This window comes from Paralichthys olivaceus, chromosome 4 (genome assembly GCF_024713975.1).
Source record: "Paralichthys olivaceus isolate ysfri-2021 chromosome 4, ASM2471397v2, whole genome shotgun sequence".
Classification (NCBI taxonomy): Eukaryota; Metazoa; Chordata; class Actinopteri; order Pleuronectiformes; family Paralichthyidae; genus Paralichthys; species Paralichthys olivaceus.
Window position 1 is genome coordinate 21,416,269 of NC_091096.1, and position 26,381 is coordinate 21,442,649.

At 42.4% G+C, this 26,381-nt stretch overlaps 1 protein-coding gene across 16 annotated transcripts in view; it reads left to right on the forward strand.

Annotated features, from left to right (window-relative positions):
• Positions 1 to 26,381, forward strand: part of fbrsl1 (fibrosin-like 1) — a 279,449-nt gene that overhangs the window by 152,655 nt on the left and 100,413 nt on the right. For 13 of the 16 annotated variants that reach the window (XM_020093934.2, XM_069524201.1, XM_069524198.1 and 10 more), the window contains exon 5: positions 23,338 to 23,367. The exons of the other annotated variants lie outside the window; for them this stretch is intronic. In XM_020093934.2, coding sequence (XP_019949493.1) covers positions 23,338 to 23,367 — 30 coding nt within the window. The remainder of the gene's footprint in view (positions 1 to 23,337; positions 23,368 to 26,381) is intronic. 16 annotated transcript variants of the gene reach the window in all.

Sequence of the window (26,381 nt, forward strand, 5' to 3'; positions counted from 1 at the left end):
TTTGTTGTCCAAATTCAGAGCTTCAAATCATGTCTTCAGAGACGGCTCTGAATCATGACCAACCAACCACACTTCTGCAGAATGCTGTGTGTTTCTTACTCTATCTCTGTTGGTATATTGACCTACAGCTGGGCTGAATCTACTGTGTGAGGCACAGCTTACGCAAGCAGTATTTCCATAACAAATTACACCAGCACCTCCTCTCAACATGACTTATCATCCTGCGTAGATGGAGATGCGAAACATCCCATAAGTTATTGTGCTGGGTGTCCTTGGAGCTGATGGTATGTTTACACAACCCATATTCCCCTCTGCCTCCTACTTGGCTGTATACCCTTAGAGAGATTTCCAGGTCACAGTCCGAACCAACCGAAAGAACACATTTCTCCGAACCTCCCTGTTTGGATGCACAAAGTAACGGCCGCTGTCATGGGAAATTTAGGCTGTAAAACTGCGAACGGTGACCTCATAAAGTGCGCTTGACCTCTAGGATGAGGAGGCTGAATGGGCCACGCACCATTAAGTTCACACACGGCATCCAGATTAGATTTCATTGCTCAAACTGTATGTAGTCAGGGGCAGTGGCAGTGCCACACCAAATCACTGACCCGCACCACTGACCAAAGAGATGTGGATTTAATATTTGGCTCCAGTTTTTATTGATATTGTTTGAGGCTCGCGGAAAAGAACCCAGCATCACATCCTCGCAGCTGTATATGTACAGTATACAACACAAACTATAAACCCTAACCCTGAAAAGTGGGGGTAACAGTTCCCAAGTAGAAGCAACACAGACGTTCATCACACTGTTGATCCAATGAGAAGATTGACTGTCCACTTGGAGAGATATAAACGTTAAAACATACACAATTGTCTGTGGACATTTCTTTGTTAAAGCAGCATATATGCAAAGAATGGATCTAATGTGTTTTTGTGTTTTAAATTCTATGATTGCAAACAAAACAATGGAATTTTTTTGTGGTGGTTTGATTGGAAAGGTTAGAGCAGGCCCTGGTCTACCCTGGCTTGGCGGTTTGTTTTTAAGAGCCTCACTTGAGTTCTCTTTTGTGGCTCCAGATGTTTTGCGTAGCTTTTTATTTAGCTTGTAAACAGGCCGACAAAAAGCAGCCGGCATAATGATGGAGAGGGAGAACCACAGTGACATTGTTGCGGGGCTTTACAAAAGATAGCTGTATGCTTAATGTGATTTAGAGCCGGGGTTTGGGGCGGTAGACTTTATCGCCTTTGAGAGGGAGGTTACCAAATTGAAATGCAAATCTTACCATTTTTGTATTCATTAGGGTTGACACAGCCCTTTGGAACAACAACTACAAAAAAGAAGGAAAAAAATCTACGCGCATTGTTGAAGGGGGAGGTCTGGGGGTCTGGGGGTCTGGGGATCAAATTCTTTCCCTGAAAGGGAATGGAAAGAAATGAGTCTGACCTTCTGACTTTGTTCATTTTATTGCGATGGCGTCCTCCTCTAATTCTTCAAGGCATGAAAGCAGCATAGCTTCAAAATGGAGCAGGTGGATTGTGCCCAACTGCATTCATGTCATAGCATATGAGCACATCAGTAGCTAAGTGACATGCTAACCCCTCTAGGTATTAGCAACAGACGTTGGCGTTATGATGACAATATGATTTGTCATAATTATCTAATATAAATGTTGTCACTGCAAACCTTGCCTCAGTGTCTCTAAGTAAAACTAGTTCAGCGTTTTAAGAATTATTAAAGTGAAGTGAGTTTGGGTCGGAATCAGATTCCTTTTCGATGAATTTGTTATGAAAAGCTTTTATGCTTCTTTTTTTTTATTCTCAGTTTTTTTTTATCAGACAGTTTCTATCACTCACCTATTCTGACATTCTCACACAAACAAGCCTATGCACAAACAAGCAACACACACACACTCACACACACATTCACACACACACACACACACATCTTTCAGTGACGTATGGCAAAACCTGATCTGTATCTCCCACACACACTTCCCCAGAGAATTGATTAAAATCAGAGAGAGACAGGCCTTGAACATAGCTGCTTTTGTCTGAACAAACAAAGGCTGCCGGTAATTGGATTCACATTGAAAGAGGTATTTAAAACAGTCTGATAACTAACACAAGCTGCCAGCTTTTGCAAGGCACTTTGTGACCCAGTCACCATTATTGGTCTAGCCCTGCTCCAGCAGAGCACAGTTATGTCAAGCAGCTCCCTTTTAACCTCAGGGAACGTTTTTACGAGAAATCTGTCAGTCAGCGTGGGTTCAGAGGTCTTTAACCTCCTTTTCCACTATGGGATCCTTTTTTCAGGGCACTTAAACGCACAATTAACTCACTCCAATTTGACAGCTACAAGTAGTGGATTTGCAGTACATTTTGGATGAAAGTTCACTTTCTATGTTTGGTTAAATGCAACTCACAGATAAAGGCCCCGGGCCCTGCAGGATCCTGACACGACATATGGGAGTGTAATCAAAGTAGGCCGAATACCACAAGTAATAGATGATTAAACCAGTGGAGGGCTGATTAGATGCAGCAAGACAAGAAATCAAAGAAACATGGCTGGACAAAGTGTGCCTGATTGTTTATATACCTGGTACTGGGAGAAAAAGAGAGAGAGAGCGGGACAAATGACTGCCATTTTATGTCTGGGTTTGAGGTGAACAAGACAAAGATCAACTCCAGATGGCTGCAGTCAGAGAGGGCCTGGGGCTCAGGGGACGCCACTGCCTCGCAATCCATCGCTCACCCAGACATAGACTCTCCATTACGCCGGCTCTGAACCTGGATTAAATCCCATCCCGACCCTGATTGTCTTTCCACCTCTTCTCAATCCTGTTGACATTGGCCTCCCCGGGCCGAGGAGGCAGCTCTATACCTGATGGCTCGTGCTGAGTCACAGCCCAGAATGTCGGGTCCTGGAGGATTAGCCCGAGTGAGCCAAAAAGTGAGCTAAAGGGTAGATGATTGAACTAAACCCTGAGAGATCTCCAGCAGCTTTAAGTGTATTTGCACAGTTGTCTCAGCATAATGATAAAATTTGTGAAGGTTCATAATCAGCCAAGGGCTGTTGAGTAATGCTTTGCTTATATGAGTGTCTTATCTGGGTTTGGCTACACATTATACCCTCATGTGTTTACATTTTCATGTTGGAGTGTGTGTTCTAGCAATATTTACCTTTTGTGTTGGTTGTTCAAGGGCAAAGAGAGTTCACCCATGTCTCAGTTGTACCTTGTACTTTTTCCTGCTGGTATCTGTTTCACTTGAGAGATGGCCAACGTTTGTGTTTAGAAGTGTGCCAAGTTGATAGCAAGCATCTGCAACTCCGAACTGAAATAATGTTTTGGATCGCAGAATAACAATGAAGAGACCAAATTGTTGTTGCACAAACAGTATGTTTGGGCTTTAAAGCAAGGGCACCACCAGGGACAGGATGTTCTGTTGCATAAGAAACATGTCTGAGATGAATTTTCTTGTTTGTGGAAGAACTGTCTCAGTGACTTTAAAGCAGGTTTGGACTTTAGCAGCTCCAACAGACAGTGAGAATTAATCTAGAAAGCCCTGTCACTGACTTATCAGGAAACAACATTTCCCTTTTTAACTAATGGATTCAACACACAGCAAGACGTTTAAATTAGTCACCATTTGTAAAAAAAACCAACAAAAAAACAGCCAACAATCAACTAGCCTGTTTTCATGGACCAGTCAAATCCAAGCCTGGCTACCCAACGGAACACAAACAGCTCAGTCGCTTAAGCTTTCATAAAATGCCTTACAGGAAGAACATTGACAATATTTACTCCCCAAGGGGAAGCTAATCTTCTTAGTGACTTGTAATGCAGATTAAAATCATTGGCAGGTGGATGTAGAGTCACCAACGGGGAACACAAACCATCCCAATATAAACAATGGTCCTGGATGTCTTCCTCATCACTGAGCTGCTCCTCAGCAGCTGCCACTGGCGGACAAAAGCTACATATGCAACAGTAACCCCAATCAGTAGTTCGGCTGCAGTGTAGCTTCTAAGCACAGTAAGCAGTTGAATGAACAAGAATGAGGGATTCTGACTACATTTTCACTCCAGTGTTTTAGTTATGTAGCTTGTTTATGCCTGCTGTTCATAAACACAGAAGTTTGGAGACATAGTTGTCCCTGTTTTAGTTAAAAGTAAAAAGTACATGCCTGCAACCAAAATTTGGAAAGATGACACAGTCACCCGCATTCACTACCTGACTGTTTTTTATCAGTCATGACTTGACTACCACTGGTGAAGCAAAATGTTGTAAACAACAATGTATGCAAACAAGTGTCCTCATCGTCCATCCAAGAAAAGAAATTCCTATTCCTTGTTCTCGCCATTGTTATTCCTTGTTCGTACATCTACTTCCTGTTTACACTGGCACACACACACACACACACACACACACACACACACACACACACAAACATAGGGAAACCAACTCAAATAATAATTGCTGTATTTGCTACAATTTAGAAGGCAGGAATAGAGAAATACACTCTTCTAATCTCAGAATTTATTATTGGAAAATGGCAAATATGGCTCAACTATATCTTCACTTCCAGATTACTACCAGTTAAATGTTCGATATATGTGAATTTATTTCCAATTAAAACAAAAATACTCCAAATGTGCACCTAATTTTGACACTCTAATGATAGCAAGCATCTAATATTAACACTTATATTAACGCTTCTGCACTGCACCGTCAGGTCTGTCTGTGCTCACTATACCCTATAATCACCAGAAGTACAACATGATAAATATTTATCATCTAATTATTCTATGTGCATTATTAATTGCACCAAAATACCCCTCCAAGAGGATCCCATTAGGGTTGGAAATTAGTCAAAGCTAATAATACTCAGTTGGAAAAAAAGCATTTTCAAACATCATTCACGTTTCCTCTCTCATTTTGCCTGTGCTGAAGTTCATAAACTGCACTGTGAATGCGTTCATTACAATTAGTATTTCCTCAAACCGAGTTTACTGGAGAAATTGTGTGTGATTAAATATTAGCTTGAATATAATTAGCATTTATTAGCAAACTCTGCTTATGGCCGATAATGAAAATCTTAATGAAACGCTTTGTTGAATTTTGTTTCAGGGTTTTTTCTTAAATATTTTCTCTCCCTTTGAATTTGCAGTCAGCTTTCTTGAGCTTGAAAATACAATGTATATGCATTTTTTAGGGGGTTATAATCAAGACATAATATCCTATGATCAGGCCACTTTACTGAGACAGCGTGTGAGTCTGTCTGCTGTGTACAACAGCCGACAGTGAGTTTAATAATCTCCTCAGTCTGGTAGAGCTATTACCAAATCCAACACAGACCATTAGCCCGCATGGGCTTAATTGCGCATTAATTGGATAATTAGTCCTGCACTTTGTTTTTCTCTCATTTCCTCAAATCTTCACCCTCATTTTGGCAAGCGGTCGGTTATTCACTATTTCTCTGTTGTCATTATGTATTTCAGCACGGCAAGAAAATACAGTAGGTGGTGAAGTCATACTGTGGCAGGAGATTTGTCATAGGGAGGTGTTGCTCCACGAGGGTGGAAGGCCGAGGCTGAGAGGATTGATGGAGCCCTGGGTTGTGCTCCTCCTGTGCTGTCATGTTGACCCACAATACATGCTGTGTTTGTGTTTCTGCCAGCACAGAAACCAGGAAGAGCCATGTATAGTTAAATAGGCAACAACTCTCTCACGAGCGAGGTGCATTATTTATGAACTTTTTAAAGAGATTTTATTCATCCCTTCCTCATATTTCTCCCCGCCATTATTTTCTGTGCTGTAGGTGTGTGCCTCAGCACTCTCAGATTGCTGCCATTAAACCCAGGGAGTCATCTGATGGAGTTATCAAAGTAAATGTTTGGCACATTTGATAGCGTTTGAAATATCCTCCTGTAATAAAGCTCTCCGGGGAGAGAGAGGGACAGGCTTTTCATGCAAATAGCAGATTTTTTCTGATATCACATGGTGTTGAAATATCCACATTTATCACAGTGCTGTCAACAACCACACAAACACCTCCAGATATTGAGGGTGGGTGCTTGGCTAAGATGTGAGATGGAGGAAAATTGTTCACCATATAACATTGGGTCAGGCAGCACTTAATAAATCAGTATTTTAAATTTAGAAGCAATGAATCTATGGAGCTGTGATTTCAGTTCAGTGTGATTTAATTGTTAGTATGTGAGAAATGTGGAAGGAGAGAGGAGATGTGTGTTGTGTGCATGTATGAATACTGATGCCGTGTATTTTCAGACTGGTGGGTTATAGAAAGTGCAGAAATGAGCAAAGCATTGTCGTCCTCTGCCAGAGCCTGATAGGTCTCCTACTGATTAGACAAGTTAAAGCTCCGTCCTTTATTATTCCCAGAAGGATCAACACTTGCTTTTGTCTCTGTCTAATAATAGCCATAAAGTATGATCATTCCAAAGTGTTAGAATGCTCCTGATAAACACCGGCCTGTTTTCATTTTGTTTATTATTCATCTCGTCCAATTACCATTCTAAAGGGGGAGTGTTTCTCACCAGGCGCTGAGGGAATAAGAGATTAAAAGGCAATGAGGAAACATCTGTGTCTCTGCTTTGCCACAAATCTGCATCTCGTTCCTACCACTGGTATACAAATAGACAGTGCCTACAATGCAGGGGGAAAAAGTAAAACACCAAGGCACATAGGCCTGGCGAATAGAGGGAAGGGTTACCATAGAAACACATACCTCACATGAGTTTATGGGCTGCATCCTATCACATGCTATCAGGAATTACCATAAATCTTCTGGCAGCGAGGGCGGTGGTTAAGGTGCGCCGCAGCAGTGAATGACAATGTGTTGATCTCCGCATATCTGGAGAGATGCATCCAGGCTCTTAAAATCAAGAGGAAAATGGCATCAGATTTAGTTTGTGACAATAGAAAGATGGAGAGTGCCTCTAATGCATTTCCTTTCATGAGCTTGTGTGCAAACAGATATTGAAAATCAGAACGAGGATGCTGGCTGCCTTGCCTGTATATTCATGTCATCGTGCAGATGAATGATTGCAAAATCAAAACTTAGCGGAAAACATAATGCACCACAGAGCCGCACACTTATTCTTGATAATCTTTGACTGGGTGTCATCATGCTTATTCCATTCACTTGTCGCACAGCTGTCTGCACATAAAAAGCCAGCAGTGAGAATTGTGTCAGAGCACAGTGGTACATCAGTGCAATTTCCACAAATGGCATCTTTTCCCAAGCTCCCATCCTCTCGACCTCTGGCACCGAGCGACGACGCTGAGAGCATTATCAGATGTGTTTGAGCAGCTCCCATCAGTGCGACCCCGGTGGGCGGTACAGATATTGAGTGACCTTTTCTGCATGGCTCCGTGATATTAACGCAATCTCTTTGCCTTATTACCATGGGAACATTTCACAGAGTATTAGACTTAATAAATGGCTTTTTCCTTGGCTTCCATTTCTCTTCCTTCTTTGCCTTCTTTCTCCCCCATTCTCTCCTGCCCTGCTCCCCTCGTTCTCCCTGCTCCTGAGCCGATAACCCGACCTCCCCAGGGGCCCGGCCTCCATAATCGCGTCAGTTCACGGCCCTCTTATTCCAGCAGAATTGCTTAATTGGTATGTGTTCTACATAACTGTTGGAGTATTAGACTCACAAATGAAGGTTAGAACCTCAGTGCTTGTAATCGACTGAAAGAAATTGATTTGTGCTCAGCTGCCCTTCTGGGACGAGACTTTATGGTTCTCTGAAGAAATGAAGCTTTTATAATTGTGTGTTCTTTCCCCCTCGCCTCTCCTCTCCTCTCTCTCTTTTTCTCATTTCCTCCCCTGCTAACCACTTTGTTGACATTCATCAAACGGCAAGATGCTGGCAGCATAAAGGTGATATGTCTGCTGCTCCATGTTACAGTGCACTTGGCACCAATTGTATAGCATGTGTAGAGTGCTGAGGAGTGAATGTCTACATGTATATCTTTACCCCCACTGGGAAATCTAATCATAGCTTCGGTACTCCATCAATGGAAATCTGATTACATTATGTGTGATCATGCAGAAGGCGTGAAGCGGCTTCGTATTAACCAGACCTGACCAATGAAAATAAATTGTCTTATGATTGATCTTCTTAGTTTCCCTGGCGCTTAAAGGCTTTGCATCAATAGCTAAATGTGTGTGATTAACAAGGACCTTGTCTTACAGCTTTGTGGCGGAGCAAATAAAGTGGTCAGCAGGGGGAAATGCATGAGCGCTGATCGATCCCAGTTTTAAGGGTGACACCAGGACACAGTCAGGCCCGGAGTTTCCGTTGATAAGAATGACACTCATTTCCATTGTACATTTCCCTCTGTAAATGTATGTAATGTGATTGATCTGGGTGCTTACAGGCGATATAAGAAATAACAGACTTAATGTAGCAAAATCCTCCCATCAGCGATGATGAAATCAGCTCATCGGCACAGTTTATCCTGCTGGACTGCGTTGTTGGCGCCGTCTGGCTAGTGTCTTATGCATGAAATCTGCCTCCGACTCAGGTCACCATAGATTATTCATGCCCGCTTTCCAGGTGGGCAGACTCAGATGCACGCGGTGCAGAGGTTTGCTCAACGCTAAATCACATTTCACGCTTGCGCTAATGTCACCCGGGGAGAGTGAGAACTGGCAGGTGGTGTTTACAAATGAGAACACCCCAAACTGCAAGCCACCCTGACACCAGATGCTGATTTGATTATGGGGTGGCGTGAAAGAGAGTGTGTGAACGTATGGAGCAGGCAAGGTGGTGCATTCAAAGTCGATTAAGTGAAACAGAGTGTCGCGTTTATTTAGATTTTTATCCAAATGGAGGTGTCATCTTTGACACTGATGAGGGTTTTCACAGTGTAGGAGTGGTTAGATGGAGAGAGGGGGTGTGTTTGTACACCAGAGTTACATTTTCTGGATGAAACTTAATTTGTCGCTGTTTCCTCTTTAGGCACATTTTCATGCAAAGCTGCTTTTTATTTAGTTTTAGTTGCACATTCGTTTTTGGTGCTATCTGTGTTCAGATACGTCTCGAGGAAAATGTGCATATTCATTAGTTTTAGTACTTTTATGTGTCCTGAGATCATAACAAAGAAACAAAAACCTTTTAGTGTTTAAAACATATCTGAAAGCCAAGAAGTTTTCAAGACAGTCCTGTCGCCAGGTCAGATAGGAAATTACACGACTACTGTACAGATGAACACATTTGCTTTATTTGCCTGTAGATGGTAAGTATCTGCAGGTGTAAAATAGGTGGCGGCATAGCTCTGCAGTTGGATGATACTGTCTGAGTCTGGATGTTTAAGACATGTAAAAACTAGACAATATAAATGTAATTGTTCACAGCGAGTTGAGAAATTATTGATAAGTGACAGGCTGCATGATAAATGCATTTCAAATTCTTGGTAAAAGACGACTAAGCAGTTAAGCAATCAGCCAGTCCTGTGGCAGCAGTTCAATTCATAAAATTCTGCAGCTGCCAGTCAGGCAGCTATTAGTGTTTCTGAAATGCTGAAGACCCAAAAACAAAAACATCCAGTGAGCAGCAGTCATTTTGATGGAAACAGAGAGGTCAGAGGTCAGACTGGTTGGAGCAGGCAGAAGTGCTACAGTAGCGTAGATAACAACTTTTTACAGTTGTGGTGAGCAGAGCAGTATCTCAGAATGAACAACCCGTCTAACTTTGAGGTGGATGGTCTACAACAGCAGAAGAGCTTGTCAGGATCCACTGCTGTCAGCCAAGAATAGAAATCTGAGGCTGCACTGGACAAAGCTCACCAACACTGGACAGTTTAGGTCCATTAAACATGTTTGGGTTTGATGGATGGAGGAGCCGAACATGACTTAAATCTAAGAGCGAAAGTAAAATGCTTTTTACACGGCAGGTGAATATCTTGACCTACATGTTACATTATTGGCTTTTTCTCTTGTAGTAAAAAATAAATTCAGTTTTTAAAGAGAGATCGTTGCTTGTAGACCTCGATGACCCCTCTCACAACCAAGTGTTATCTATATGTGAACATCTCTTACTCTTCAATCTTTGGTAATCCTGCAGCAGCAGCAGTAGTGCAGTACCACTCAAACCTACCCCCCTAATCAACTCAGTGTGATTTAACAGTGCATCCGAAGCATTAGTATTCCAGAGCCGGATCCCTCTTGGATCCAGGCTAGGATTATCTAAGCTCTTAACATCTTAGCTAAGCTGGTTAACACCTGTTTTTATTGACATCTGAACACCATCCCCGGCGCCTCGTCTTCAGTGGTTTTAAAAGATCTTCTCTTGCTCTCTCCAGGAGCCTCGTCACTTCTCCTGCAGCTGCATAAATTATTGTTTTTCCCACCACATGTATTTATAACAGTTCAGCAGCTTCACTGAGGATATTAGGAATTGAATCGGTGAATTTACATTGCACAAGCAAATGGCTACAAGAGAGTTAAGGAACTTTGATATTAATGTTACTTAATATCACTTAATTCTAGTGAACTCAGAGGGATGTTGTTTTAGTTTTCATTTTCTGTATTTTTTCTTTATCTTACAAGAAAATACTGTACCTTGGAGATATATTTATTTTGCCAGGAAGTCTTGGTCAAAAATTAGATTGAAAAAGTCCCACATAAAATTACAAATGGGATTACGCCCCAACTACACATCAGGGGTTAAAAAACATGAGTGTATAACAGCACACGTTTTTGGTCCAGTGTGTAAGATTTAGGTGAAAGGATTTATTGGCAGATATTTAATGAAGAATAATCCTCATGATGTTTTCACTAGTTCATTTCATCTAAATTGTATGAATTGTAGTTTTCTTACCCCAGAAAAGGCCCTTTATATTTAAATACTTTATATTTACATCGAGGGGACCCTCTCTACGGAGGCCGCCATGTTTTTTACATTAGTCCAGACTGGACAAACTAAACACCTTTTGAGTTTTAATGACAACTGAAGCTACCACAGGTTCTTTTTCATGTTTGGAAGGAGAGGGGGAGGTGAGGTGTGTTCAGCTGCAACATGCAATTTCAACACAAGATATCACAAAATTCTACACACTGTACCTTTAAAGGAAATAACTGATTTTAAAATGTGTTTTTAACTTTATGAGTAGGTCTGTGTAAGATGAATATTCAGTCTGATGTTCATTTGAATGATCCAATATTGATTCATAAAATTGTAAGTTATTTCCTAAATGTCCAAACCCTTTACTGTGGGTGTATGAATCTTTAACATTGCTATTCCGAGTGACTCGCTGACCATGTGAGAGACATAAAACATGGCAGTCTTGATAGTATTTCTGAATTAAAAACTGTGAAGAAAGTGAAGAAGTAGACAAAACAAACCAATATCCAAGATGTGCAAAATGGAGGTAAAATACTTAGGAAATACCACAAATCTTTGAAAGCCCAGAACCCAAATACACAATCTGCGAAAATGTTTGAAACGACCTCCAATGGAGAAGGCATTTGCCCTGACGTTACCATCCAATTCCCTGCGTGCCCAGAAAATACCTGAGTCTGTCACTATTTTCAAGGATATGCACCCATACTGTGTTGCTGAAATGGATGTCTTCTGAAGCCTCATTAATACACAAGAAGCATGTTGTAAACATTTTAGTGGCAATCCAAAGCCGGATGTGAAACATTGCATCGCATACACTTTTGGCCGTTTCTCTTCTGATACACACTATTCAAAGTCAAAGTATCTGTATTGTCCCCGAAGGGCAATGTGTTGTACAGCCAGCAGAACAGCCACACAGCCAGGACATACACGTATATATAAAAAAACTGCCAAAAAGCACAATAACAGGTTAAATCCACTACACTCCACAGTGCACAATACAACTGCTGCTATCTGTCACCATTACCATATTTGTGTGTATCTCAAAATAGATAATCATAAACAAATCTGTACTTTACCCAATAATTAGGTCTGTCTCTTTTAATACTTTAATAATGCACAAGGGTAGAGGGTTGGTTATACAGTTTAATACATTAGTTCTAAGACAATCTAATATCCTAGAATTTGTATTGAAAATGAAGAATCCATAATTCAAATTAAATCAGAAATCAGAGATAGTCAGCACTTTTCCAGACAAGGTAAAGATGCATTTAATCTGTCTTGAAACTCATTCCATGGTTGCAGTCTTTGAAAGGAAAAAGCAGTCTCACACACCAAACTATAGATGTATGGGACCAAGAGGAGAATTTTCTTCTGCTAATCTAGTGTTATAGCTGCTGGAGCAACATGTCAGCAAATACATATACTATGGAAATATACCATTGACCACTGAACCATTACATATAAGTTACAATGATGCATACGGATGCTTGCACCATTTACAAACCACAACGCGGCATGCTCGACTACATCCAGTGTTTTTTGAAAAAAAATTCAACTTGCCTTCAACCTAGATGCCATATAATCAGTGGTTGATGAACAGGAACACATAAATATTATACATTTGGTATTTAATATCAATCTTTTATTTAACAGCCATTTAATCTTCCATAAAGATAATTTATTTAAATAGAAATGGTCCGAAGATAGATCCTTGAGGAACACCTGTCTTTACTATTAGAGGTGCAGTTCTAATTGTATGTGGAGTTCTCCCAGTCATATAATTTACAACCAGGTTAGCAGGTCAATTACAGGTCAATACCACCTATCAAGTAAGTTTTTGCAGGAGAAGACCATGATCCATTGAATCAAAAAAATATTAAAAGTGCAGAACACAATATGGGACTGATTTGGCTGTAGTTATAGTACAATGTCTGACTGACTTTCAATTAAGATGTTATTGTCAGACAGAAAATACTTTAGCTTTATTGGACAGTCAGGAAATAGGGTGATAATTATCCAAAACAGAGGGATTCTACGCCTTAAAATAAAGTTTTCCTCCAGGATCTACTGATCAGAAGCAATGGCTCTTGCAGAAGTTTTTTCAAAAATGTACTCAGTTTAGTCCAGTAAATGCTTTGTAATTTGAGTGGGAGAGTTGGATAAGAAAATCTAACTATAATGTGCTTAGTTATTTGTTTTGCCAGGGTCCTAGTCTTGACATGGGCTACAATTTTTAAAAAAAACATACTTTACTGTACTTTCTAGCTCACATTTCAGTAATTTAGAAAGAGTAATTTACCAGGGAAAAAAGAAAACAGGCTCTCCTACTCTTTATTATGCTTAATATTTCCATTGGGGGCCATGTTTGCCCCAGTGTAACTGATGTAATATCCGATAAAAGCCATTTAGGCTGTTGAAACAGCCTGGGGGATTCTGGTAAGCAGTGACTGTGCAGACCCAGTGAAATCTTCTGTGTGTGTGTGTGTGTGTGTGTGTGTGTGTGTGTGTGTGTGTGTGTGTGAGTCTGTGTGTGTGTGTGTGCGTGCGTGAGTGTGTGTGAGTCTGTGTGCATCTGTGTGTGTGTGTGTGTGCATGTGTTTCAAAGAGTCTTGCCAGGGTCAGTCGGGGAAACTTTGAAGAATGTCCCAGGATTTGTCTAAATCATAAAGTATGGATCCTCTTAAGCGTTGCTGGCATGAGAGCTGAGCTCTATCAATGATTCCATTAACCTAAATTCCAAACCAGGCTTCACAACATGACCATATTAACCCCCCGGATTTCACCAAGCTCTTGATCCCTCGCTATTTAGACAGACGGGAAAGAATGGTCACTCACATTTGTCTGGCTACTGGCTATGCTTCCTGCCCCAGACAGGGAATTATCTGTAATATGACCCCATGTTTATCTAAGGCCTGTATGTGTCCACATGTTTTGGGGTTATTTTTTTCCTGCTGTAAAATTTTGACAGAAGCTGATTAAACAATGGCAGTGGTGATGTTAGATGATAAGGTATTTAGAGTGGACATGGGCTGAATCCCAATCTGCTGATTTCTACCTTTCCTCGATGAACAATTATCATTCCGGGCTGACAGCGCTGGTAGGAGTAGAGAACAGAAAGAAACAAGTGTCTGTTTTCATTAGGACAAAGGGAGGGTGATCAGGAGCGCATCTGACAAGCCAGTAACGCCTCATTGTCCCTGATCTCAAGTTTCATAAATTTCCACGGCTCTCGTTAAAGGACGTGTCGCTGCTGTCACCAGGCGCTAACTCGTTATCTCCTCAGCACCGTAAAACGCTGTAATTAACATTCAACAACTGTAACAGATCCAGCATTCGTCCTCTCCAGCCGCTAATTGCCACACTACTGTGCTTTTTTTTATAAGTGGGCCTTTAGTGTGTGTATTTGTGGGTATACATCTCTGTGGTTCATTTTAATTGTAAAGAGAGGTGAGAAAGAACTTCAGATGGACGTAAATGTGAAGCTTAATTTCTGTTTTCATTGTGGGAGTCACAACGTTTCTTTGCTTAAGGCAAAGACGCATCTAGAAAGTATTTTTCTGGATAGTTTTTTTAGACATCTGAACATTTTAAATGCTTTCTATACAAGAACTTTTAAATGAAAGCTTTGTCGGCGGATGCTTTTGGTCGACTCCCCATGGGTAATACAACCTGTATTTTTGCCGTAAAGTGCGTATTGGAGGCCCATTTGTTGAAATCACAATTACAGTAATTACAAATTTCAAGGCAATGCCTGCCTGTGGATGCGAGGACTAGTGTGCTAGTGCACTAGTTTTTCAAAGAGCTGCTCAATTCTATCCGCCATGCACGAGCCACCCCTCTTAAATCATATCTTCCACTGCATCAAATACTTCCATTTGGGAACGTATAGCTGTCACACTGCTATCCATTTACAACACACAGAGCTCACCACTGTTGATGATATGTTATTCCCCCTTTTGAGGCATCAGATTTCTTTCAAAGTTTCCTGTAGATACCCAGCGGTGTCAACTCTGCTTTCGATGGAAATGTTTTTGTTTTCCCTTTAGCTGCACCTGCCAGACCTCACCAGAGCAGCAGCCATCACAACAAGGCCCTATGAATAATTAGTCTGGGTCAACTGATACTCTCCCGCTCTACACACCGCTGTCATTTACTCCGCCAGCGCCAGCCAATAGCCGATGAACTGTGTGCAATTCTGCTCAACTGAATCCGTTTAACTTGATGCAGCTCTTGTTATTTGAAGGTAACCGGCTGGATGTAAGTTGATACAGAGGGCTACCCTTGAGGCCAAGTGCAGAACAGGAGAAGGGACGTCAAATTAGCAGTGTCACAGAGGCCACGTTTGAAGACTTCTACGGTGGTCTGTCTCAGATATGCAATCACTTGATGCCTTATCTGTATGCTGCTGGCCCTGCATTTCATTCTCTGGGGATTAGAGTGAATGCCAGGCTAAGGTTTCCCTGAGCCAAGACGACCCCATTAGGACAAACAAAACCAAATGGTTTCATAGCGTTTCTTTTCCTTCCATCTGGTTCATGTCAGAGGAGATGTGGGGCAGGTGTCTCGTGATTTACGTGAGTTTCTATGGACTAGTCTTAAAGTTTAGATACATAGAGTACATGTTAATTCCTTCTCGGGTTGTATCTTTTTTGTCTTGTGGTAAAAAGAGCAATTTTACTCAATTTTACTCGTAACGTTTTTGCATTACATGCAATACAAACCCTCCAAAGCAACATCATTGATGGTTGTCTGGAACTTTGTAAAGCCAAGTTGACACTGCACAACTTTCAAATTTGTTGGATTGCTGTGCGCTACACAGCTTGGTTTTTGTTTGATGGGAGTCTTGCAGTCGTTGTGCGGTCTACATGAATGACTGGGGACAGAGGGTCACGTATTATACGATCTTTCACCAGGAGAAACCCTAGACTAGTATGACTGGTCTCTAAATTAAGTTTGATTCTGATAAACACACACAAGAAGGTGTGTTGGCAACACCCTAGGGTTGAGTCTTTGAAGAGTTCACGCAAAGCGGATGTTGATTGCCGTTCCTACACTGAATTTTTGACTCAGATCTGGGGCTTTTGTTGGCAACTTCCAAAACTGGTTTGCGGCTCGAAAACAGGCTTAAAATCATGTGACCTGACTAACTGCTAACTGCTCCCAAAATAGGTTATCTTCTTCGATGTTTTGATGATAGTGGTGGTCGACAGCACCATCTGACATGTAACCCCTAAAACTCTCATATGTGCAAGTTGGTTGGGATGTGGCCACAGCATATCATTTGAAAAAGTCTTGTAGTCGTTCAACCATTTTATACATGTGTATTCATTATGTTCTTCTCTTCATATATCTGCCCGTGTCAGCAGTTACAAAACAAGACTTCAGTTTCAGTTTCAAAAGCCTCAGTTTGGTTCAGCTGTGGCTTAGATATACAGATAATGTGCGCTTTTAGCAACTCACAGCATCCTTTGTGGTTTTACATGTTTGCACAATAGTTACGTAGGTTGTGGTTTTTCTCACATTTTTAAAACGGCTCACCTCCAAACTGCTGTAGCTGCAGAGTGTGAACTCTCAATGCCACTCCTCCCTCCCTCCCCCCTCTCAAAGCTCTTTGGAAATTGACACTGTCTCAGAAAATATAAATTATTCACTAGATGGTTGACATCAAGAAAGTGGAACAACTTCTAAAATGCTTTAACATTTGTGTTGTCGGAGCCACTAGGGTTGAGTCATTTTGTTCATTTTGCCAGGACTTTGGTCGACACAGAGAAACTGGATATACTTTTATTTAAATTACAAACATGTTGTGTTGTTTACCTTGTGGTAAAAAGCTTCACGCCTCATTACAAGCAGGCCCCAAACTGAGGCCGTAGAAGAACGCTGCTTTCTTTTTAGGTTGTTTATTAGTGTAATATCCTTAGGCTTAATACATTATCAATGTCAGCTGATGTGTGGTGAGGACACAAAGACATGCCTTCATCTGCAGTGCTAAATTGTGTGCTTAATTCATTTTCATGCTCATATTGCCACTAATTGGACCTGCAACATCAACAAGACTATCTGCAGCCTCCACACTTTCTTGATTGGAAATAGATCTGGAAGAAAATGATCTCTGACTGTGATAAATTTCATAGATTGGGGAGTTGCTGGCACACTAGCAGAATGATCTTTTTACCAGCACCATGAACAAAGGAGAATTTATTCTCCTCTGAGGTTTGCAGAGGAGAAGATGGAAAGCATAAATGAGGCAAAGTGTCATCATATGGCTTTTTTTTATTAGATTGTTAAAGATAGATCTAATTTTAATTTGGGCTAATCCGAGGAACACTATCGGCCATTGACCGACTGTGTCTTATGACTGACTTGACGTACTTCGCTCAACAGTCTTGTGCTTTTACTCTGCAGCTTCAGTTCAGAGACCAGGCCAAGTCCGGAGACAGGGTAATTTTAAAAGCTCCTGCACCCACGGATTAGTTCATGAACTTCAACGCCCCACCTCCTTCGTTCCCTTCAGCTCCTCGAAGTACAACTATATTAGTATCTCCCAGAGAGCGTCAAGTAAGTCTGCTGATTCTGTTTACAGGCTATTCAATCACTATAAGTACTAGTGACAGACTGATTTTCTTGGAAACACATTTTCCACAGTCCCCTTGTCTCCTTACATGCAAGGTAAATATCATATGAGAATTTGGCTCTGTCTGACTTGCCTGTTTTACAAGCCTGGTCCTAGAGCTGGGACTGGTAAAACATTGTAATATATGCGCTGCAGTCAAAAATGAACATAAAAATATCCCTGAATACGGTGAGATTTACTCTCTGTCAGAGGGAAGTGGTTGCTTTCATAACACCATCGCATGGAGATAACATCTCACAGCTTACAAGTAGTTGAAGGGTAAAAATGGGTCATTTATTTTTATTTGTTGTTTTAGTTCTCTCTGACACACACAGAAAACAGTTGTGTGCTCTGAGCAACAAACCAGATGAAAAAAAAGGGTCTGCAGTGTCAATTTGTTTTTAGCACATTTAGCATAGTGTGTGTGTGTGTGTGTGTCTGTATGTCTGTCTGTGTGTGCTAGTGACCTCAAACCTGGCAACAGCCCCCTCCACCAGCTGGTTTTCTGCCAGTTTTTCTGCAAGGCTATGAGAAAATTAGCTGAGCTGTGTGGTGGCTTGTAGCACCTTAATATAGCATTAAGCAGGGTGACCGGGCACATGCAAGATAGATGACTGTTGTCCATCTGAACACACTTTGCATCTTTAGCATGGGGCCCATGTTCTCAAGGTCACAGGTCACATTCATAAAGTGGCCAACTGCATATGCAGCCTTTCAACACTAACATTTGGTCATTACAGTAGGTCAAACAGAGGCTGAGGTATTTCTGATAATGGGGCTGTTTAGGTTTCTTCTTCTTGGCACAAACACTCACTTGGAATTTGGAGGTTAAAGGTCAAAAGTCAAGGTCAATGTGAACTTTAAAAAATTCCTCTTTATGTCTATTAGTTATGTAACCTTAACGTCAAAGGTCAACCTCAGTCGGTGTCATGTTCTACCAAAAACAATTTTCTATTGTCACTATTCACTGTCATGACTGCAGAAGAGAAGGGAAGATTGTGATCATAGATTCTTCATATGTAGTCAGACTTGGTGACACTTATCTTGTGTGCCCACCTTGAAACTGTGTGTGTGTGTGCACACGTGTGTGTGTGTGTGTGTGCACGCGTGTGTGTGTGCACACGTGTGTGTGTGTGCACACGTGTGTGTGTGTGTGTGTGTGAAGCATCTATGTTTTAGATTTTGTAGCTTATTTGCAGTAACAGCCTTACATCAAACATTAGCTGTGCCTTAATTGGTGGACCAAAGTAGGCAGCATTTTTGAGCCATGTAACCTGTGAAGGCCGAGACTGAAATGAGTCGGTGGTCTTGCAAGGATTTCTGCAATTTGAGTCCCCAGCTTGTCTTGCCTCTGTCGCCTAGCAACAGAGCTGTAGTCGGACATGACAAGAAATTTTTTATGCCCCTCGTTTATTTTACATGTGTCTCATCAGTTGCTGCCGCCTTAGAAAAACAGTTTCCTCACTGAAGGGCAGTGCATGATGGTATAGGTTGGCCTGAGAAGGATCCGCCCATCAGAGCCTTTGTTGCTCTGAGATGAAATTACGCATCTGTAGACTGCCTGTGAAGAAACGATTGGACGGTCTGGTTATGCCACGGTGATGCAATTAGTCTTTGTTCCATCAGAATCAACTTTATTGCTCAATTTGTTTCTCCCAATAAACGTACACACGATGCACTTACACACACTAGTCTTGACTGTATGTTTGGACAGACATTGATGTACACTGCAACTTGACAGGTTGGCAGAGGTGGTAATTCTAGGTTAAGATCTCCAGTCCAGTCACCTCGGTGTCATAATAGTAACTGTCAACTCAAGAGATGACTTATGACTCTAATAAAGGGCCAGCATGTGAGACCCCACAGCATCCATGTAATAAACAACATGCAGGGGATTGTCAGGGAGTGTCAGCATGTTTTTAATCACGTCTTCTGTTTTCATCTCTTCCAAGCTTTGCTCTTTTCTCTTTGTCTGCCTCCTTCTGATCTGTGTATATACCCGGCATCCCCCTCTGTAATGAGGAACGTTCGTTCATCAGCCATGTTTAAACTGCAGACAGGATTAGCTTGGCTAAAGACTTAATGCACATGCACAGTCACCTCATGCTCTGTTTGCCGTTTCCAGGCCACAGATTGACAAGCAGCTCTGTCAGGCTTCCCTCTCTCGCTCATTCTCTGCCTCCCTGGGCTCCCCAGACCTCCTCCTCTCTTGTCCTCATTTCGCCTGAATTAATTGAGTTCTCATTTTTTGTGAGAAAGCTCACAAGAGGCCTGTGTGAGGAGAGAGAGGAGAGTGATAGAAGAATGAGAGAGACAGAGAGAGATCAGTGGCAGAAGCCTAGGGGGCATAGCTCTCCCAGAGGTAGGCAGTCACTAGGTTCCTCAGGGATGCCGAGGCCCTTCTGCACTGACTTATATCTTTATCCTCTCAATAGTCCCCCCTAGTACCTCAGGGAAAGCCTGTAGGCTGGTGGTCAGGGTCAGGCAAATGTGCTACTTCACTCCCCCACACTAAAACCTCACTCCAGGGAGGTTGCCACCTAATTTAAGCTCTTTGTGTCTGTAAAGCTAAGAATAAGGTGGAAAAATGAAAATGTTTTGGTTATAACACATGTATGGCATTTTGTTAGTTTTCCTGCTAGCTATGAACCTAAACAGCAAGCTCCCAATAACCAAACTAGACAACACTAAAACCAGCCAAGCAGATTTTACTTAAGTGAAAGTAAATTTCACAAAGCACCATGCTGTGTCAACACAGCTCTCATTGTGACACGGGGTGACATGTGATGTCATCACTGCAAATGCAAACCAAGCCACTAAATAAGTGACCTGATGACTAGCTGGTTTGTTGCCATGCATCTGTAGTTGCACTCTATACAAATATTTCAGGGGGAAATAGGCGCCATGACGTGCACACATGCACACTCTTATCTTGGCCTGAACCCTTCCAGTTATGAACCATTACAACTTCTCGCCCTGCAATATTCATGCTCGGGCAGATCACTCCTTCAGATGTCTTAGGTTGCTGTAAGTTGAGATAAACACTTGCTGAGTTGTTACAGCCAATCGCCCGCCTCTGTTCCTCAATGTCACTGCCATAGCACTCAATAATTCAAAGCCTGGCTGTAATGAGCTCCCCGTAGGCCCTGTCCCCAAGGAGGCTCCCCACTGTGCCTCCACTGTAATGTAGTTATATCTCATGTCAGCTTTCAAATCAATTACATTTCTATCTGATGGCTATGTAATTGTGCCTGATTGAGTTTTTGGCACACCAGCCAAGTGTGTGGTTTCCAAACTCAAGCCAGTCAAAACAGGAAGCTTCATCAAATGAAACTGTATTTTATCCTGATTGAGGCTGCTTGCACGATAAGCACAGCTGTAATTATGATAATAATAACAATAGCAATCTGTGTTTTCTCAGCTTTGTTGTTTTTTTCCCCTTGCTCTCCAGATGAAATTTTGCCCTAAGGACTACTAACAACATTTGCTTTATTCAAGATTCAAAGGCTGATTTGATTGTTTGTAACATGTGCAATTTAGTAAATTAAATGCAAACCATAATGCTTTTGTATAAATATAAGTGTCTGTAGTCTAAGTTTGTTGTAATGCTGCAAACTTTTTCTGCAAGACTGCACTTTGTGTCAATAGTGATCTTAACTTGTAATGCTTCGATCTTGACGTTAGACATGTAGAGTGCCGCTGCCAGCAGAAGTCATACAGCCTTTTGGAATAACTTAATGCCCAGACATAATCTAATAGCTTACCTTGAGCATCTAACTGACAGCTAAGGTTAGAACAATGTTGTTGTAAGTGTCAGATCTTTATATTTTCCCAAGGTTGGATGGTTTGATAGATGGGTGGATGGATGCATGGATGTATAGACGGACGGATGGTAGCGAAGATGTATGATGGACGGACTGACGAGCAGATGGATGGATGGATGGCAATACAGATGGTTGGATAGATCAACACAATGCATGCCCGGATGGACAGAGGGAATACTCTAATGGAGTGGCATTGAGATAGATGAGGGGGAGGATGCTGTGGTTAGGTGCATCAGCAACTAAATAGTGATGAATTGTGGCTCCTGTCAGCAGCACTAAGTATAACAGACATAGTAAACCAGGCTGGCTCATCCATAATCAGCAGACAGAGATTGTCTTCATGCCAGAAGAGAACTTCTCTGGAAATAAAGCACTGAGAGCATCCACCAATCAGTCTCTCCATCCTCACTTCATCATCCTTTTTCTTTTTATATCCTAATACTCTTGGTGTTCTTGCCCTTTAAATCTCTTCACTTGTGTTATTCTCCCCTCATTTCTCTTCTTATAGCCTTGCATCTCTCTCTCTCTCTCTCTCTCTCTCTCTCTCTCTCTCTCTCTCTCTCTCTCTCTCTCTCTCTCTCTCTCTCTCTCTCTCTTTTTCCGACACTGTCTTTTGTGTTAACAGCCTTCCATTTTTTTGCAGTGGGGGAGCCACTGGGTGCACATCTACAGTACAATCTTGCCTTTCATTTCATGGCTTCTGGAAATGGATGTTTTACTGCCTTCATTAAGGCATGCAGCAGTCAGCGCCGTGTTTTCCCTCTGAAGTTTAGCTCCATGAACCTCGCCATTAGAGGACATTATGGCCCCAGATTTCAGGGCACAGTGGAACACTGTATAATTTGATTAGTGTTATTAATCAAGTGGAATACCGCTCCTTTCACCCCATCTCCCCCCTCCTTCTCCTCCTCCTCCTCCTGCCATTTCAGTTCTGCTTTCAAACCCTTCAGACATTGTCTTCCCACTTCCTCCTCGCCCGATCCACGCACCTCTCTATCCAACTATCTCCTGCAATACAAAACACATGCAGGGGGACGTGACAAAAGCCCTTATGCCTTTGCTTTTAAAAACAATGATTTACCACTTGTTTTTCTCCCCCTTCGCAACCCCACCCCCTCCCAGTCACCCCCTCCCCCTGTAGCCCAGGACATAAATCAATTGAGATGAAAGTTCCATAATTGTGCTTGCTGGGAGGGATTTGAGCAAAATTGCACTATGAATTTTTTAAAGGGATTTTTTACTGGCTGTTCAGTGAGACTTGGGCGGCGAAGGAAGGTGAGGCCATGAGGATTTATGGGCCTGGATTCTTCATTACTGAAGTAATTTTCCTGCAAATGATAGTGCAGCACCCTGGAGGGGGAGCGCTGCCCGCCTGGGAGAGTACAAACCTGCTTAATCTCTCGTGGAGAGGGAGCAGCTCAGAGCACTAATATCATCTGTAAGGGACTGAGACTCCATTTGTTCACATCTAAACCGCAACTAGTATATTTGTGATTCGTAGTAATTGATTGCCCAGATTCGTTCCAAGAGCAACTATACAAGTTGATTTCATTACCAAGGATAGTTTAGTTGGAACTGCTTAAACATAACATAAAAGGTTCCAGGATAGTTTTTAATTAACTTTTTTTTTTACAAAATATGTCCATGTTGTCAGAATGATGATGTCTATTTGCAAATGTTGTATGAATAATATGCACCTCAGCAGCTGAGGTGTACACTGGGATAGACATTACATACTCTAATATATCTTGAAGGAGTGGGGAAGAACAAGGAATTTAAGGATAGACAAAGTCCGTTTGGATGATAATGCTTTCTCCTTTTTCTGTGTGGTTGACATCCTGTCATCTATGTGTTGTGTTTTTCCATCCTCGTGCTTATTAAGACCTGCTTTTGCCAAGCCTGTCATATTGCTTTTCCTTTTCAGAAAGGGTCTCCACCTTTCCCTTTACCCTTGGACTTTCCTCCCTCTTCATTTTAACCGTCCTCATTCCAATATGGTTGACGTTCTGTCTCCATCTCTTTAGGTGCAGCCAGCAGCAGTGGCCCTCCTCAAGGTTAGTGTGTCCACGATGCCAGGTCTCATTCTGTATCCTGCCTGCCGTCCACTCAATTTTACAGCTCAGTAGGTTGAGAAGCAGTGGGGGTAAATCTGCTGCAAACAGGAGAAAGAGAGAGAGGAGAGGAGGAAGGGAGTAACAAAATTATTGCGCACCCCTGTCAGCGATTGGAGTGGAGCTCATTCCAGGCACACTAACAACTCAAGACAATTAGTCACTTCTCACTAGGGCAGAGCTGAAACTCGCTTGAGGACTAAATAGAGGCACGGTGTAGAGGAGCCACTAGCATGGCCAAGCACTGCAGTTACAGGAGAGAGAGTGGAGAGAGATGCAACTTAGGGTTGAAATGGCTCAGAGTTCTTCTAGAACAGATCTTCTGGGATTTTGTGCAACACTGAGATAGAAATAGGAGTTTGGAAAAAGGGATTCATGTAGTTATGAGTCATAAAAATACTGCACCTTCAAAATATATGCAAATATAAAAGGTTATTCTTTTTATGGACATGTTACATTGTTGCCAGATTCAAGCATTGAGAGTACGTTTCACCAAATATAAAAAATTATATAATGTCCCGTTATTCTACTTTATTAACTTGTAGAAATGTGTCCTTTAAAGTTTCAAAGATGAAAAAGACAGCAATGTCAGTATTTCATCGTCCTAGTCCGCAGTCAAAAATGAGCCCTGAAGCTCCAGCCACCTCATGGCTCTAAACAAAATTGAAGCATGACTAAGGTGGGTGGTGCATGGAAGATCAGGGGGTGGAAAGAGAGAAAAGTTTGTCCTGGGCCCTCTGCGGAGACGCAGCGTGACCAATTGTGGTGAAGGGGATGAATGAGGCCATTCACTGGGCCTAATGAAAGAGCTCCTGCTGGGCCTTGAATGAGGGTGGGCGCATCTGCACCGCATAGGCGTGCACAAACCAGTGACCTCGAAAATTACCCAGGAAGCACTTTGGGACAGTAACCCCAGCAACAGGCTGGGGTTCGCATGGTAACCAGGCGCTTCAATCAGTGCCTGGCAGCTTCTTAAACAGAGCAAAGATTTTCTCTGCATTGAAAGAACTCAGTGTGAAATCAACTTCGAGGGATACCCCCCAGTTTTTTTTAAAGGAGGGAGCTGCCAATGATTGTCCCTTGTGAAAACGTCCAGGAGCTCTCACCATCTCTGAGAGGTGTGGGATGCTTCCCTCACGACCTTTCCTCTGAAGGCACAAAGGCCTGTTTGTGTATATATGTATGTAGATTAATTAGGTTCAGGGGATGTACAGCGACAGGTTTTGGAGGCTGTGAAACAGATCCGATTGTGGATTATAGATAAGGTGAGAAATTCCTTCAGCACCCCTGGGGACTGGACATTAAGTTTACACGAATCTTCAAGGATCTGGTTCACTGGATTTTTATCTGTGTTATTTGGTTTAATATATTCAGTCTTGATGAGCCAGAGGCACGCAGGTCATTGAAGTTCCATTCCCGTCTCCGTTCCCTCACGGAACTTTTGACAGCGTGAAATGACAATCCGCCCCTGCACGCATCTCCCACGTCAAAAAGTAATGAGATTGTGCTGCTGGAAATATCACTACAAAGCATCAGGCCTGCACTCAGGTCTGACTGCACCTTCAAACAGCGCTGCCTGCCAGCTCGCCTGCCTCGCCTGCCTGCTGAAAAAGAAACGAACAAAAACAGTCAGAATCAGAGACAGAGAAACGGCAAGGGAAGCTCCCCACGCTGAGACAAACGAACACGCCAGGGCCTTTCATCCTGAGAGTGATTAGCCATCCGAAACGTTTTAAAACCCTGCTTTGAGTGTGTTCCTCAAACAAAAGAGTTCCATTGAGGAGTGGTGGTGAGATGTTTCTCGCTGGGAAGCGCCAGTGATCTAGTCTCTAATTGTGGCAACGCTGACAAGGCTGGTGTGGCTGGGAGCTTTTTAAGCAGGGCTTTTTGCTACGCTCTTGTTCCCTTGCTGTCACATCCACCACCAAAGGCACCAGGCCCCTCAGATTCTGTTCTTACATCCATCTGCCTATTGTTTTGTGCATAAATTCAGGCCTAATTTAACACGCTAATAGGCCCGGTCGCTGGGCTAATGTGACCAAAAGTACAATCGGGGCGATAAAATTTGTTTGATTGCAAATATGTTACATTATCTAACATAGTCTTCAGTCTGTGTAATGGCTGTTTTTGTCTCTCACCTGTTCTTTCATATTTCACTGTCTCTCAGCTTCACAGAAGATGCAAAGATTCTGACACGCTGGCAATAGCGTTCCCTTTTCTTCTGCGGCATAGCAGGAACAAAGTCGTTCTGAAGGTCTTTGAGTGGGGTTCAGTGGAGCTGCTAGGAGCTCTCAGAATTTGGCACAGGAAAACATTTTTTAGATCCTCCACCGTTCAGAAGCCAGGTTGTCGAAGGTTTCAGGAATCGAAGAGAGGCATTTTAAAGAATCAAAAGAATCAGCGACAGTGGGGGGGGTTGCAGGGGTAGCGAAGAGAGGGAAGGAGTGGAACCCGAGCTCATAAAAATCAGTATTATAACAACATTAATTGATGCTGCTGAGTGCCATATGTGATGCCATATGGAAAAGCTGCCCCAGAGGCCTGCTATAATAGACAGCCCGCAGTGGTGCACACAACTTGGCACATTTACAAACAAGGGACGTCCCATTAATATCAGCCACGCAGACCAAGCAGGAGATGGTGAGAGAGAGAGTGAGAGGGAAGGAGGGGGCGAGCAAACAGAGAGAAAACCAAGGTATCTCGTGTTTTGTTTGGTCTCCATCTGTAGTCCTCTTCTCTACACCACTTCTCCGTACTCATGATACGATCACGTCTATCCAAAAAAGATTTACTAGACGTGCGGATCAGTGTCCATTTACATTCTGCGCTCCCCTCCTCCCACGGTTCCCCCACGGTTCCTTAATTACAGTAATAAATGGCCCCTCCCTTCTGGGTTGATCAGACCGCCCTCTGTCCGCCCAACTGTCACTCCCACCACAGATGCCCAGTGGTCCTTT